Genomic DNA, 13,570 nt, shown 5'->3' with positions numbered 1-13,570 from the left:
AAGTCTGAGTTTGAGATTAATGTATTATTCTGTCTAATAAAACAGCATATTATCTGAAGATGTAATTTTATTTCTTTTTAATTATTTGAGGAATGAACTTACAGCACCACAGTTGGTCATTATGAAGCTTGATAGAAGTGAGATTTTGGCAGGGCAGTTGAAAGACACGGTTAACTTTCAGAGTGCTGATGTTCCAAGCAATCACTGTTCCATCTAAACTGCTTGAGTACGCTTCACTGTTGGTACAGATTAAAAAAATAGTAACAATAGTATAGTGTACATTCATGTTCAGAACAGAGTGCATATGCAGAAGAGACTTACTTGCAAAATAACCAATTTTACAGCAAGCCAAATTAATGTTCTTCATTTCAGAGTGGAAGAGTAAAGCACAGTAACTACTTCCAACAGAAAATGGACTGAAGTCCAAAAGCCTTCAAGGCCAGATACTATCACTACTTTAATAGCGAACAATTAGACTGGTTCAATTCTTTTAAACAAGGTGATCAGTGTTCAGCAGACAGGAACATGTCTATCCTGTGCCCACCAAGATGCCTAGGGAAGGATCTAAACTTTTTTTCTTCCCTCGCTATACTCTAGGTAGTGCATTTAAGCAACCAACACCTCTGGGCTGCAGCCAGGCATCCACCTTTCAAGCTGCTTATGTCTCCTATTGGAACAAAAGTATTCTAGTGCAGACATTTTTTTCTTCTTCTTAAGATTACACTTTACAAACTCTGTATCACTGGAAACACTGCAGGCTAATTCAGAGTTCTAAGTGAACTAGAGGACGCATTACATCATGCACGAGGAGTTACGTGCAACAAAAACTTTCCCTATAATTCTTCATTGCTGCCTGTTGGATTTTTTTCTCTTTCTCTCTCAAGTTAGGACAAGAATATTTCAAAACTGTTTTTCTTTGCTACTGCACCTGGGAAAACAAATTATACTATCTCTTTTTTTTTTTTTTTTTTCCCCCTTTAACACTTCTTGTCTTCAGATGAGAAAACCTTTTTCAGAAGGTTGCAACAACACCTAAGCAAAATTATGCTTGCTGCACCACTGGCAGAGCTATGGCTGATGTCTGGTCTGGCCTGGAAGTTGCCGCTCCCATGGAAAGACAGCAGGTTAAGGCCTCCAGCCAACACTCTCCCCAGTGCTACCAAAAGATCAAAAGCATTTTGCCTGAACAAAACAATAAATGTATCATTTCTTTTACAAACAGGCAGAAAAAAATCCAGAAGCATGCTGTAAACATCTAGCCAATGATGTGCTCAAAGCACAAATGAAGTGGTCTTTAAACTGCATCTGTACTGATTCATCACTGGATGCTGCCAGTTCCTGGCTACTCTCATCCTCGTCCAAAAAAGCATTCCTTTATCCTCTTTGTTCCAAAGTATATAATGCTCTTTCTTTAAAAAGGAAAGTCTTACTTTACCATATACAATATGGGAGCTACAAAAATGGGCTGAATGCGCTTATATTGGCAGGATAAGCCCTCCCGTTTAAAACAATAAATTATTTCTAACATCTCAGAAAATCAGTCACTGGTTTCCTATATGGGCTCCTTTTCCTTCAGCACAAGTTAAGTCTTTGCCTTTGTTTCAGACAAATAATTAAAGCACAATACTATATCATTTAGATCTTTAACTAGTCCTCTGCTCACTGTGGGCCAAATTGTCTAGGCTGGTGAATACTGTTCTAGCTACACAAAATGGCTTTTTATTTAACCACAGAAAGATTCTCCACACATCCATGACTCTTCAGGTGGTACAGACATCCTCCACATTTGCCTGTACTTGTATTTTTAAGAAGAAAACATTGTAATTAAATATACCTGGGTATTCCATTCTTCTTCTCTACAATGATGTCTGTAACATCAGAACGATGATCATTTAGTTGCTTATTACAAGACATACTGTGGGTGTTGATTATATAAATAATGGAGTCTTGAGAACCAATCCACACTTGACTCTGTTCTACCATGATCATACAAGTCTGCGGACAAAAAGCAGGATTAAATAAAATCTAGGAGGAAAAAAAAAAAAATCACTCTTTAATGTAACATGGAAAAAGACTATACTAAGATGCTACAGTTTTCTGGTGATTACAGTAAGAGATCAAGGCTTGGCGCTCCAGCATTCTATCCTTTGCTCTATAAATAATGAGAGAGGACAGATCTCATTGCTAGGTTTATCCTTCAGTAAATAGGATTAATAATGTATCTTGGTAACTGACTCAAAGCTGTGTTTCCTGGCCCAACCAAAGTAAAAGTTACAAAGAGCATCAGGGGAAACCACAGAAGTTCGTGTACTTCTCTCTTCTGGATTGGAAGCCGTCCTAACCATCTGATATAAACATATCAGACCTATCCAATCCATTTTTCTGTGTGTTCTCTCTACTGCATGTTCGTCACTCAGTCTGCAGCTCTGGTTCAGCTTCCCCTTTCACCAGGAGTTATTCTTTTCAGGTGGTCTTTCACGAGCAACTCTCTTTAACCTGCTGGTTGAGTCATCTTCTTTTAGAGCGCTATCTCTCTTTCAGTATCATCCACCTGGTTTCCTTACATCTTCCCCCAATTTCCAGTTCTTCAGCACAAGTGACTTTTCATCCATTCTTAGGGCTCATCTCATCTTCTCTTTATATTGATTCTCTCCATTATTCTTTCTCCTCAGCTGTTTCAAACCCACCTTCCTGCCCCAAGAAGCCATGCTGTTAGGCCAGCAGGCCCTCCTGATATCCAATCCATCACTTCCCACCAGCTGACTTGTTTCATTATGAATCCATTTTCTCTCCTTTCTGTTTTTCTCAAAACCCTCAATTTCTCCAAGTTAACTGAAGCCCAGACAACTCAAGTGTCTTTCTACAACTTTTAAGGAACAACAGTGATTCAGGGTCGTACAGGCTATAGCAATAAAAACGCAAAGCTAAAGCAGCAATTGTGATACGTGAGTCAGTCTTACCAGTTTAGAGTGGCCCATTTTGAAACAGTGTTGTTGAATAGACCAGGTAGATGCATCGAAGACCACCACTTTCCCCTCATTCAAAGCACACCATAGTTTCGGATGAGCATTGCCAGGTCTTTCTGAAGGGTCAAGATGCCCTAGAAATGAAGCAGAGAAGATGTCGTGGTTTAGCCCCAGCCAGCAACTAAGCACCACGCAGCCGCTCGCTCACTCCCCCTGCCCCAATGGGATGGGGGAGAGAATTGGAGGGGTAAGAGTGAGAAACACTCCTGGGTTGAGATAAGAACAGTTTAATAATTGAAATAAAGTAAAACAGTAATGATAATAATAACAATATAATAATTATAATAATAATAATATACAAAGCAAGTGATGCACAATGCAATTGCTCACCACCCACCAACCGATGCCCAGACAGTCCCCGAGCAGCGATCGCTGCTCCCCAGCCAACCCCCCCCCCAGTTTCTATACTGAGCATGACATCCTGTGCTATGGAATAGCCCTTTGGCCAGTTTGGGTCAGCTGTCCTGGCTCTCTCAGTTTCTTGTGCACCTGGCAGGGCATGGGAAGCTGAAAAGTCCTTGACTAGCATAAGCAGTACTTAGCAACAACTAAAACATCAGTGTGTTATCAGCATTCTTCTCCTACTAAATCCAAAACACAGCACTATGCCAGCTACTAGGAAGAAAATTAACTCTATCCCAGCCAAAACCAGGATGGAAGATTGGAGAAGTAAAACAAGATAAACCACTTTTGGAGATGTGTGGGAAAACCATTATTTGGCGGCGCAGCTTTCTAACAAAACACATCTGTGTCCTGGAACTTACATCACCAGTTAATGAATGACACAGCTTTCACAATGAATTTGTGCTCGTTCTCATCTATTTGTTGAGTTTACCTTATGGTCTTACACTTCAAAGTTATTCAGAGCAGAGGTAATCTTTTTCATCGATGACTAAGTACTTAGCTAACTGGGATTGCAGGAAGGCTTTTAAGCCCTATGAAATACAACTAATAAATCCACTCATTTATCTGCTGCATTAGAACTCCACTTACAAGCCTCATACTACAAAGAAAGAAAAGCACCACTAAACCCACCCACCACCCACCCACATGCACTAACTTTCCCCTTTCATCTCAAATTGCCCAAATACTAGGAATTACATGTGAACTTACATCAGAAGACTAGTAAGGTTATGAAGTTAATAAGAGTTAGGTATTTCCAGAATTAACATATCTGCTACCTAAATTCATGCCCATTGCACACAGTCCTTAACTCTTTTTTTTTTTTTTTTTTCTCCCAGTGCTTTTTGAATTAGTCATATATAAATGTCCCAACTGTCACACAAAAGCTCACAAGGAAATTTATAATGCTTTCTTCAGGGATGGACTTAAATTACATGCAATGAATAGTACATTAGATCGCAAACTATACAGTGAGAGTTACGGGCATATAGGTCTGGCTGGAATTTCAAGAGGTGGTACACTGTTCCCTGCACTGTGGTTCAACCAAAAACCCCCATATGACTCTACTGAAAAATAAAAAAAAAAACCCAATGAATATTGATCACTGGTGGAGCATCATTCATCCACCCTGCTCAATAAATGAAGCAGAAATCCTAAAAGGAAATCAGCACATTAACACATAACTGAAGTCTATTATAAGGCATATACACACAGGAAGACAAATTAAGACTGTGAAAGCTATGCCTTGGAGTATCTTAATATGCAATATTACTGTTCTTTTTTAATGATTTTCCATTTTAGTATTCAACACACAACCAAAGCATGTCAGAATGTGAACAAAATCAGGCAGTCATAATACCATGTGTTATGAGATAACATGCTTTATAGGCTAATTAAAGCTGGGCTAACATAAAGAAAGCAATACATCACCTTACCTGGCGTATAAAGCAAGACATCTATTGCCTGTGGAAATGTCTCACCAGCTGAGGGGTTGATCTTGTGCCTTAATGTCTCTGAAGTTGTTTTGGGGACCATCATAGGCACTAAAATAGGTTTTTAAAAGGTCATGAAGTGCACACTTAAGCCTGAAATAGATCTATAATTCTTATGAAATTACAATTCTGCACCATTTACTCACATTTCTCACTTTTCTTTCCCTCTAGCCTTAGCTGACTAGGAGAGCCCAAACACCATTTGTATGAATTCTGGTAGCAGAAGCATGCATACAACACCCAAGCAGTCTGAACAACCAAAACAAAAACACAGCAGCCAACACCAAGACAGACATGCCAACTAAGGTTCTGATGCACAAAAAAAAAAAAAAAAAAAGAAAAAAAAAGAAAAAAGAAAAAAACCCAAACCCCTAAGCTTTCTATTAATACCATTTAATAAACTATGTCTGTGAAAGTGCAATCAGACTAACGTCTTTTTATATTTCTACAGATAATCAGTTTGAAAACCGGAATATAAAGAGCTGAGACAGATGATGTAACTACAGCAGACTTTGTAGCACTGCTATGTGACTGACCTTCATTTTTCATTCTGTCAAAATAAGACAGTTTAGAGGCTGCATATATGGTTTTGGAGGACTGCAGGGCACCAACCACAGCATCCATCAGGAGAACATTTGTCAGTGCTTGCTGAATATACTGAGGATCCTAAAGACAAAAGTCTTACTATAGTTTATCTATTGCTCATTATTCTTACAAGTCTCAATGTTCAACAATCACAATGCATGTCATGTGTAGCACAAGCAGTAGCCAGTTGCTGCCCTGCAGCATAATTCATACTACTTACAGTCAAACCTCACTCCCACACCGCATGTTCCACTCCCAAGCAAGGTCATGGAGCAGGGAGCCAGGAGCCAACATTAATTCATTACACTAAAAGAAGTATCTCAGATCTGGCACAATCTTGATACAGGCTGCGCATACAAAACCACATGAACGGCACTGATGGAAAACATACAGCAGACATAGGGTGGATACACCCATTTTCAGGCTGAGTCTTTCTTCACGGGAGGGGAATACACATTATGCTTCATCTTGTCTAAAATGATTCAAATCCTTCCCAAAGAACCACCAAGCTACATTTTCACTATTAAATTCAGCAGTCATGAAGAATTACATGGTTTAAACAGAAACCCTGCTTGCACGATCCTTTCTCTCAAGGTTCCTGTGGCAGAAGAATACATCTTGCTCTATTCATTGAAAGGATCTATAGCCACCAGGGTTCCAGCATGGCAAAACTCTTTCTAGGCATTATATTTTGAAGCAATGTGGGGAAAATTTTCTGTTAGTTTGGATCACTATTTTCATATGTTGTGAACTTAAGAAACTATTTCACAGAACTAGTGAACAAATTAAAAGTTCCACGCCAACAGATGAGAAAAAATATTACAAATTTTTAAATGTAATCTTTTTTCTTTTTTGTATCATTCCAGAAGTATTATATTTAGAAGTAACAACAAAAATAAAAATTTACTACTTAACTGTTGTTTGCTGAAACCCAGAAATTCTAAGATTGATGCATGAGTTATTTAGAACAGAGACAGAAAGCACATACTTCATACTTATTTGGTTAGAAATTCCCATATTTATACCTTGTGATCATCCGCCATTTTCTTTCCAGCCCACATTTCTTTCACTATCAGGTACCAGAGATCACACTCAGTTTTAAGGTTAGCTTCAAAGACTTGTTTTTTAGATAATGTTTTAATCCTCAGAGTAGGTATTCTCAAAAGAAGGAAAGCTACAGTCGTGCTCTTAACATCCTGCCAATATAGGGAAACAAAGAAAGCAAGGAAGATACACCATGCAATCACAGATAAGGCGCAGTACGCATCTTACAGGGCAGTTTTCCCTATTGATAACTACAGGTAATGATTTCAATTGTCCATACACACCATTAAGCAGAGATGGTTTTATGAAAATGTAGGTTTCAAACAACATCACACACAACACTCACTACACAGTGCGTACAAGCTGCCTCGCTGACACCACAGTCAAATAAGCACACTTAATGCCCATGTTACTAAACTTCTCCAGCTCTATATGCCATGTGCTGTGCTTTGCACCTTCCTGTACATCTAGAGGTTATGACCTCTAGATTTTTATTCTATGTCATCCTAGCACCTAGCAAAACTTACTACATCAGCTCTGCAATTCTTGGTCCAAAGACCCAGAATTTTATCTAATCACTCATAAGTTACTGACTTCAGAGGTGTTTCCTACACTCCTCACTGAAACTTTGAGACAGATCTCTGCAGAATGGAACATGGTCTATATCCTTAGGCATGCAAGAGAACAAGAAGTTACTCGATGCTCACCTCTATATCCCTGAAAGCAGCAATCTGGACATAGCCAGGATGTCCTCCTTCAGTCAGAAGGAACAAGCGCTTTTGGGTCAGTGCTATTTTTCCTACACCATAGTTAGTTTTAACTGAGCAAGATAACTTGTAGACACATTCGTTTTTATCTAGGTGCTCTATTACTGTTGGTGGCAGATTCACCTCTTGAGCTTCTGCTTCAGTTTCTTTCCAGTAGTTGTAGAAATCTCTGAATGTTTCAGGATCTATTTGTTTCTGATGTCCTAAAAAATTTTTAAAACTTGTTTACTGTGAGAAACACAAATTTGCACAGAAAGATAGCTTTAAAAGATACTAACTTTCAAATTGTGCCCCTAACAGCATAATGGGTAAGTGAGGTGCAAAAACTACAAAAAATAGGCCTGGAAAACAGTTAAGAGACAAAACTGTTCCGAGGTAGAAAGATTCCTCTGCAGTTAGCCTAGGCCATAGGTCCCATGCATCTGGCATCCCCTCTTCCACCCTACTGTACAAAGGGAGGCAGCAAACACTGTGCCAGTCTTGCTTTTTAAAATTCATGCCAAAAATCCAGTCAGCCAATGGGAAAGGCCCTGTACTTCCCTACTGAACTGAATACTTTTCATTACGACTTTCCAGTTCTTTATTCTATTGAATGCTACTATATCACATACTTACCAACCTGGGATAAAAGCTAAAGTTGTAACAGTTAAAGACTTCAACAATAGGTATTCTAAGTAATTAATTATTCTAAGAATTCAAGTGTGTGGACAGCAGAATCTCAAACACACACAAATTCTTGCAAGATGTATGCTACCTCTGGCTTCAAGAAAGCCTTGCTATAGTCTTGCTATTTTGACCAATGTTTAATCCTTTGTGGCCACAAAATGAAGTTACCTAGTTACCAGAGTAACTAGGCACAGAAAGAGAACTGAATAGTATTTTATAAAAGCACTCTCAAATTGTGTTTTTAGAAATCAATCACAAGATTCAGATCTCATTCAGAAGAGAAGAAAGTTCTCTCAAATATAAACGTAACCTCTCCTTCTGCTATGACAACCATCCAAGAGGAAATTAACTGTAGCTACTTGAATTCTGGATTTTGTTAGTTTAACAGATTGCCACCTTGCCACATTACCTAGTGGTTTTACAACACAGAGTTATTTTCCATTAGCAACTAGGACAGTCTTGTATTCACTCTACTCATAATCTAAGCCAAAGCAGAACTGCACACCATCAGATAACAAAACTACCTCACCTACGCAACCTGAAAAATTGTAAATTGTGTGCCCAAATATAAGTAGATTCCTTGTCTTTATTGTGGATGCAAGTATAGACATACTTGTATACATTAAATCTATTCTCCATAATTATCCTAATTAAATAAAATTGTCCATAAAGCTCACATATTGTGAGTTTTTAGAGGCTCAGAAAATGTTGAATAATAATTAAAAAGAAAACCAACTGGAGACAAAAATTTTATGGTCACTAAAAACGTATCTTATACTCACCTACTGTTAGGGCATCAAATAACCGATGTATAGTGTCTATATCTTTGACAATCCCAGATTCCTGGATTCGCTTCACAAAATCATCCAGTTGCATGTGTGTTTTTGGCAATTCAAAGTTTTTTACGTGGTCATCTATTTTCATAACTTCTCTTTGTTTTTCCATCACTCGACTTATCAGCTTCTTCAGCTCAGGTTTGCGGTCTGCTTGAGAACGCTCAGAAGGAGGCATGGTTTCCACTATTTTTCTTACAAGATCAGTAGGGAAAATTCTTAAGTCTGTTTTATCTAGGTTCTGAAAGTCAGAAAGTGCATTTAGTAGTTTCCCTTGCATCAAGCTAATAAGCCCCCGGAGGTAGAAGTACCTTGCCAGCAATGCTGAGTTATCAGGTGGTAATGTATTTATAGCTTTGCTGAGATGGTTGAAGAAATCTGTATAGTAGGAATGAACACACTGGAACATCAGAGGAAAGTGAATTTCCGGGATTTTGAACGTACTAACTGATTTGGAGGGCATTTTTACAGCTAAAAACAAAACAAAAAAGTACATTGATTAGCATAAGCAGTGAGTAAAAGTGCGAGTATCTTCACAACCAGCCATACTACAAACACCAAAAAGAATCTCCATCACAGCAACAAGCAATTACGTCACATGAAATTCAAGTAGATTACAGTTGTGCTGGGGATGTGAATATATTTCGATGTCCATCATCCTTATTATCAGAATATTCCCTCATCTGATAATCTGATAATTCTGGGAAAGGGAAAAAAAAAAAAAAACAACCAAACCCTAAGCCTACATATAAAGGTAGTGGAGGGGAACTGGACATAAGGTGGGTGAGGACTGAACGTGGTAAATGACTCAGGAAGCAATGCTACAGTATCAATCCTATTGTGACTAATCAGTCTTTTGTGGTACAGCAAAACTTACAGCAGGCTACAAACTGATTTAATATGCAAGGAGGAGCACAGACAGGCCTCAGCTCAAAATGATGCAGCTCACCATTTCTTTCCAGCATCTGACACTGTTTCTGTGAAAATTGTTCAGTCATGTCACCCATAAGGACAACAGAAAATGCACTGTATTCGTTCAACACATTTTGCCCTTACCAATGCCTGTTTCTATTTTTCGAAGTGAGGAATTTCTAGTAGGGCCCTCTGGCAGCTTGATATCTTGCAGATTAGGCATACTGATTACCATACGCTTACTAATCATGTGCTGTGGATTAAATTGTTTAGAAGCCATTTTCTCCATAGTCAGTCTTCTCGGTGTATGAAACATCAAGTTTAATCTGAGAAAAATAAAAATAATAAAAAAATATAACTAGTTTTAAAATTCAGTATACATACACACCAAATTACTACTTGATGTTATTGTTTTTCTGTATAATAGTATTAAATTACAATTATAGTACCAATTTACAACTTCAACAGCCATGGCTAGACATGTTCATATCACCCTTTTACAGTAATCTTAATACAATGGCCTATCAATTAGTCATAATCTTATTCATAGATGACCTGATCCCACACCAATAGAGTCAAATGGACTTTTATCATGGATATCAACAGAAGATTCAGAACCAGAATAAGGAATGTGAAAACTTTACCTATCCTCTTCAGACTGAGTACTCAACTCAAGGTGAGCGAAAGCGTCCATCTTTCTGTTCAGACGAGCTTTAAGAAAAGAGTGAAACATGTAGGTCTCTAAAACCTGTGAGACACAAACTGGTTAACTGTGGATCATTTACAAATTACTTTTTTTTTTTTTTTTAGCATGTTTTGCTCATTTTTATTACCGTTACATATGCAAAGCTGAGAAATTCCAATTTAGCAATCACAAACCCCAAAATATTTGAAAGTTTCAACAACAGAAAACTAACTCTGTTTCCATTCACCTTCTGTACTTTCATGATATTTGCTTAGTGGCAAACGGTAATCTCAGACCACCCTCCAAAAGATGAAACCAAACAAAAAAGAGAAATACTGAGCAAAATAGAGAGTTTTAGCTACTGAAGTTTAGCAGTGTATTTTCTGCCTATAACTAAGTGCTGATAATATTGTCTGTGGTTTGGAATAAGACGTTTGGGGCACTGGAAATGAACATTATGTCATCAAACTGAAAAGACAAGTGAGTCATCTTTTCTCCCAGTAACCCCCAAAATTGTTCCCTGCTCAGGCAATTATAATGGTATCATCCAGCAATAATTTCTAAAAAGTCAAATTGCTACTTTTAGCATAGAGGACACCACAAAAAATGCCAAGTGTGAATTAAAAAAGTCAAAGCTACCATCTCTACTACTTATTTGCTACTACTGCAAATTAAAACAAGATGGAAGCTAGGATTTGAGGCAATACAGTGTGTGTACTATATAAATGTTAGTTCTAGCACAGGGCTCTTAGTATTGTTTGAAATAAACAATTCAGAAAACTAACCTGTTCAGAAAATCAAATGCAAACTTCATCAGGAGACAATATTGTTATTACCAGGATCCCTACCTTTATGTTTATACAACCTCCACCCTTTACAAACTTACTAACAGAAAGACAGTTGTATCTTTGTATGTAACTATGAAAAATTACTTTGATGAATTATATATCCCAGAGGCTTGCCTAAACTATTCTTATTAGTCCTGGACTTTATCACAGGAAAAACAAACAAACAAACAAACAAGCAAACAAAAAAACCCCACCCCAAAAAAACCCCAAAACAAAACCCACACCACCAACCCAAAAACCCCACTGATCAGGAATCAGTGTATTTCTATGATAAAATGATTCTAAAAAGCAAATGAGAAAGATTCATGAGTAATCTAGGTACTCTGAAATTAATGGAAACATTTCACCAACAAATACGTCATTCTTATTCAAGATGCCTCTTATCAATCCATTTGCAATGTATTCTGTAAAATGGCATCTACAAAAGCATTAAGGTTTCTGCTTTTAAGTATTTCTCCAGCAGATGGCATATTTTGTTGGCAATTGTATGTACAAGAGGTGACAAGCTGCAGGAACTGAAATGGTCCTTTCTAATGGTTTTTGGAGTTCTCTTAATGTAGTTCTAGATACCACTAGTAACTACTCCGTATTGTGTTATCTTCTAAGATGTACCTGAAAGCAAACCTGACACTATGTTACTTAGTATTTGAGTCAACTGCTCAAAGCTCTTCTTAAGCGTGCACTTCTGCATTCTAAATTAATTTTAAATTTCAATTCATAAAATTGCCACTATTTCATTTATAGACTTTGAAACTGCTACTGAAAATATTTTAATTATTTCTATTCATCTGAAATCCTCGTCAGGACATTTCCAATTAGTTTCTCTCTTGATGACATATTCATAGGTTCTTTTAATTTTTTCCTTTTTGTTTGTTTGTTTTTAAGAAAGTTTGCTAGCGTTACAAGTTTTATCCAACAAGCATTATTTCCTATTTAGGATTCATCAGTTTGTTATCTTTGAATTGCCAGATATTCCGCCAAGTTTGGCAACTACCGCTTAAGTAAAATGAGATACTCTTCTGATCATTTCCTTCACACACTGACGTCTCCTTTAAACGGATGTTCAGAAGCTTTTCTTATCATATGTTTGAAGTAGGAAACAGAACAGGAAGCAAAAAAGGTGTTTTCAACCACGGTCTGTTGATGTTAGTGAGGAGATCTTTTTGCCAGGCGTAAAACAGTTACTACAGAGAGCCAACTGCCAAGTTCTAGCAGCAAAGGAAGCCTCTGCAACTTTCACATGCACCCACAGAACATAATTAAAAGCCAATGTAAAATGGCAAATGCACTTTCTTGCATTCCTTGTTAAACCTTTACTTTGACCCACAGGTTTGTTAAACAAGCTACAGTATCACAAAAAAAAGTGAAGACACAAATCAGTAATATTTTACTTTTGAGAAGCTTAAATAACAGCACAACATGTCTTACAGTAGGTTAGAATAAGAACCTACTTAATAAAGTATCTGTTAAAAACTAGTATGTAACTTGCATCAAAGGGTGCAAGAAGCTGAGAGGTATTTTTTTTATATATATATATATATATATAAAAAAATCAGGTATTGACTATAGAATCACTTAAGGGTCTTTTCCAACCTAAATGATTAAGAACATCGAATCGAACCAGTAATCTAAAACTGCCAAGTCCACCACTAAACCATGTCCCTAAGCACCACATCTACACATCTTTTAAATACCTCCAAGGATGGTCACTCAACCACTTCCCTGGGCAGCCTGTTCCAATGCTTGACAACCCTTGCCGTAAAGAAATTTCTCCCAATATCCAACCTAAACCTCCCCTGGTGCAACTTGAGGCCATTTCCTCTTGTCCTAGCACTTGTTACTCAGGAGAAGAGCCCAACACCCACCTCACTACAACCTCCTTTCAGGTAGCTGTAGAGAGCGATAAGGTCTCCCCTCAGCCTCCTCTTCTCCAGGCTAAACAACCCCAGTTCCCTCAGCTGCTCCTCATAAGGCTTGTGCTCCAGACCCTTCACCAGCTTTGCTGCCCTTCTCTGGACACGCATGGAGTCATTTTGGAGCTTCAGCAGATCAAGCTTATGCTAACGGAAGGATCAAGCTGATTGGGGCAGGTGCAAAAGGGACTCAGGGCTTGTACGGAAAAACTCCATACCCCTACAGGGTTTCAAACTCATGGAAGCATCTAATAAGCTGAGTTAGCAGAATAGCTAAGAAAAACTAAGTGGGGATTTCAGGTTGTCCTTTAGCCTCCAGCACTATTGGGCCTGGCCCAAGGCTATGCACTATTTGGTATTACTTCATAGGCTTCACCAGCACATAAAAGTAAGCCA

General features: G+C 38.0%; 1 protein-coding gene across 1 annotated transcript in view; it reads right to left on the bottom strand.

Annotated features, from left to right (window-relative positions):
- DENND3 (DENN domain containing 3) overlaps positions 1–13,570 on the bottom strand; it is a 40,067-nt gene that overhangs the window by 4,849 nt on the left and 21,648 nt on the right. Inside the window, exons 11-20 of the mRNA XM_075704534.1 lie at positions 10,373–10,476; positions 9,873–10,054; positions 8,766–9,287; positions 7,258–7,520; positions 6,532–6,702; positions 5,458–5,587; positions 4,865–4,972; positions 2,961–3,100; positions 1,835–1,995; positions 103–236 (exon numbers count right to left, since the gene is read on the bottom strand). Coding sequence (XP_075560649.1) covers positions 103–236; positions 1,835–1,995; positions 2,961–3,100; positions 4,865–4,972; positions 5,458–5,587; positions 6,532–6,702; positions 7,258–7,520; positions 8,766–9,287; positions 9,873–10,054; positions 10,373–10,476 — 1,915 coding nt within the window. The remainder of the gene's footprint in view (positions 1–102; positions 237–1,834; positions 1,996–2,960; positions 3,101–4,864; positions 4,973–5,457; positions 5,588–6,531; positions 6,703–7,257; positions 7,521–8,765; positions 9,288–9,872; positions 10,055–10,372; positions 10,477–13,570) is intronic.

Source organism: Pelecanus crispus, chromosome 2, assembly GCF_030463565.1.
Source record: "Pelecanus crispus isolate bPelCri1 chromosome 2, bPelCri1.pri, whole genome shotgun sequence".
Taxonomy (NCBI): domain Eukaryota; kingdom Metazoa; phylum Chordata; class Aves; order Pelecaniformes; family Pelecanidae; genus Pelecanus; species Pelecanus crispus.
Note: the sequence above shows the minus strand (reverse complement) of the source record. Positions and strands in the feature narration are given on the sequence as shown.